The sequence below is a fragment of the Palaemon carinicauda genome, chromosome 10, assembly GCF_036898095.1.
Source record: "Palaemon carinicauda isolate YSFRI2023 chromosome 10, ASM3689809v2, whole genome shotgun sequence".
In the NCBI taxonomy this organism is placed as follows: domain Eukaryota; kingdom Metazoa; phylum Arthropoda; class Malacostraca; order Decapoda; family Palaemonidae; genus Palaemon; species Palaemon carinicauda.
In genome coordinates, this window is record NC_090734.1 from 149,028,381 (window position 1) to 149,029,024 (window position 644).

Genomic DNA, 644 nt, shown 5'->3' on the forward strand with positions numbered 1-644 from the left:
GATGCCAGTCCTGTCGAGCCAGGCCTGTCGCGTCGTCCTTTCAGCATGTTGAACTGATTGGCGCGTCGCGCTGTGGGTTTTGGGAAGGACTGAGGCAAAGTTTCAACATGTACAATACCTGCAGAGTACTCAGACTCGATCGCCCTAACGTGTATGGGGCCTGTTGATGCCAGTCCTGTCGAGCCAGGCCTGTCGCGTCGTCCTTTCAGCATGTTGAACTGATTGGCGCGTCGCGCTGTGGGTTTTGGGAAGGACTGAGGCAAAGTTTCAACATGTACAATACCTGCAGAGTACTCAGACTCGATCGCCCTAACGTGTATGGGGCCTATTGATGCCAGTCCTGTCGAGCCAGGCCTGTCGCGTCGTCCTTTCAGCATGTTGAACTGATTGGCGCGTCGCGCTGTGGGTTTTGGGAAGGACTGAGGCAAAGTTTCAACATGTACAATATCTGCAAAGTACTCAGACTCGATCGCCCTATTTTTTTCCTCGTAGGAGTCAGGTCAGTACTGCTGTCGTGAAAGGATGTCGCAGTCAGTCAAGTATTTACCTCACGATTTCATTCGTGAGTTTTTGGAGCTGTACAGAGCACTTCCTTGCTTGTGGAAAATACGAAGTCCGGATTATTCTAATAGAAGAAAAAGGGG

The 644-nt window shown here is 50.9% G+C and overlaps 1 protein-coding gene across 1 annotated transcript in view; it reads left to right on the plus strand.

Moving 5' to 3' along the window:
- Positions 1–512: 512 nt before the first annotated feature.
- Positions 513–644, plus strand: part of LOC137648538 (uncharacterized) — a 2,113-nt gene continuing 1,981 nt past the window's right edge. Inside the window, exon 1 of the mRNA XM_068381457.1 lies at positions 513–644. This exon is cut by the window's right edge and continues 289 nt beyond it. Coding sequence (XP_068237558.1) covers positions 523–644 — 122 coding nt within the window. The 5' untranslated portion in view covers positions 513–522.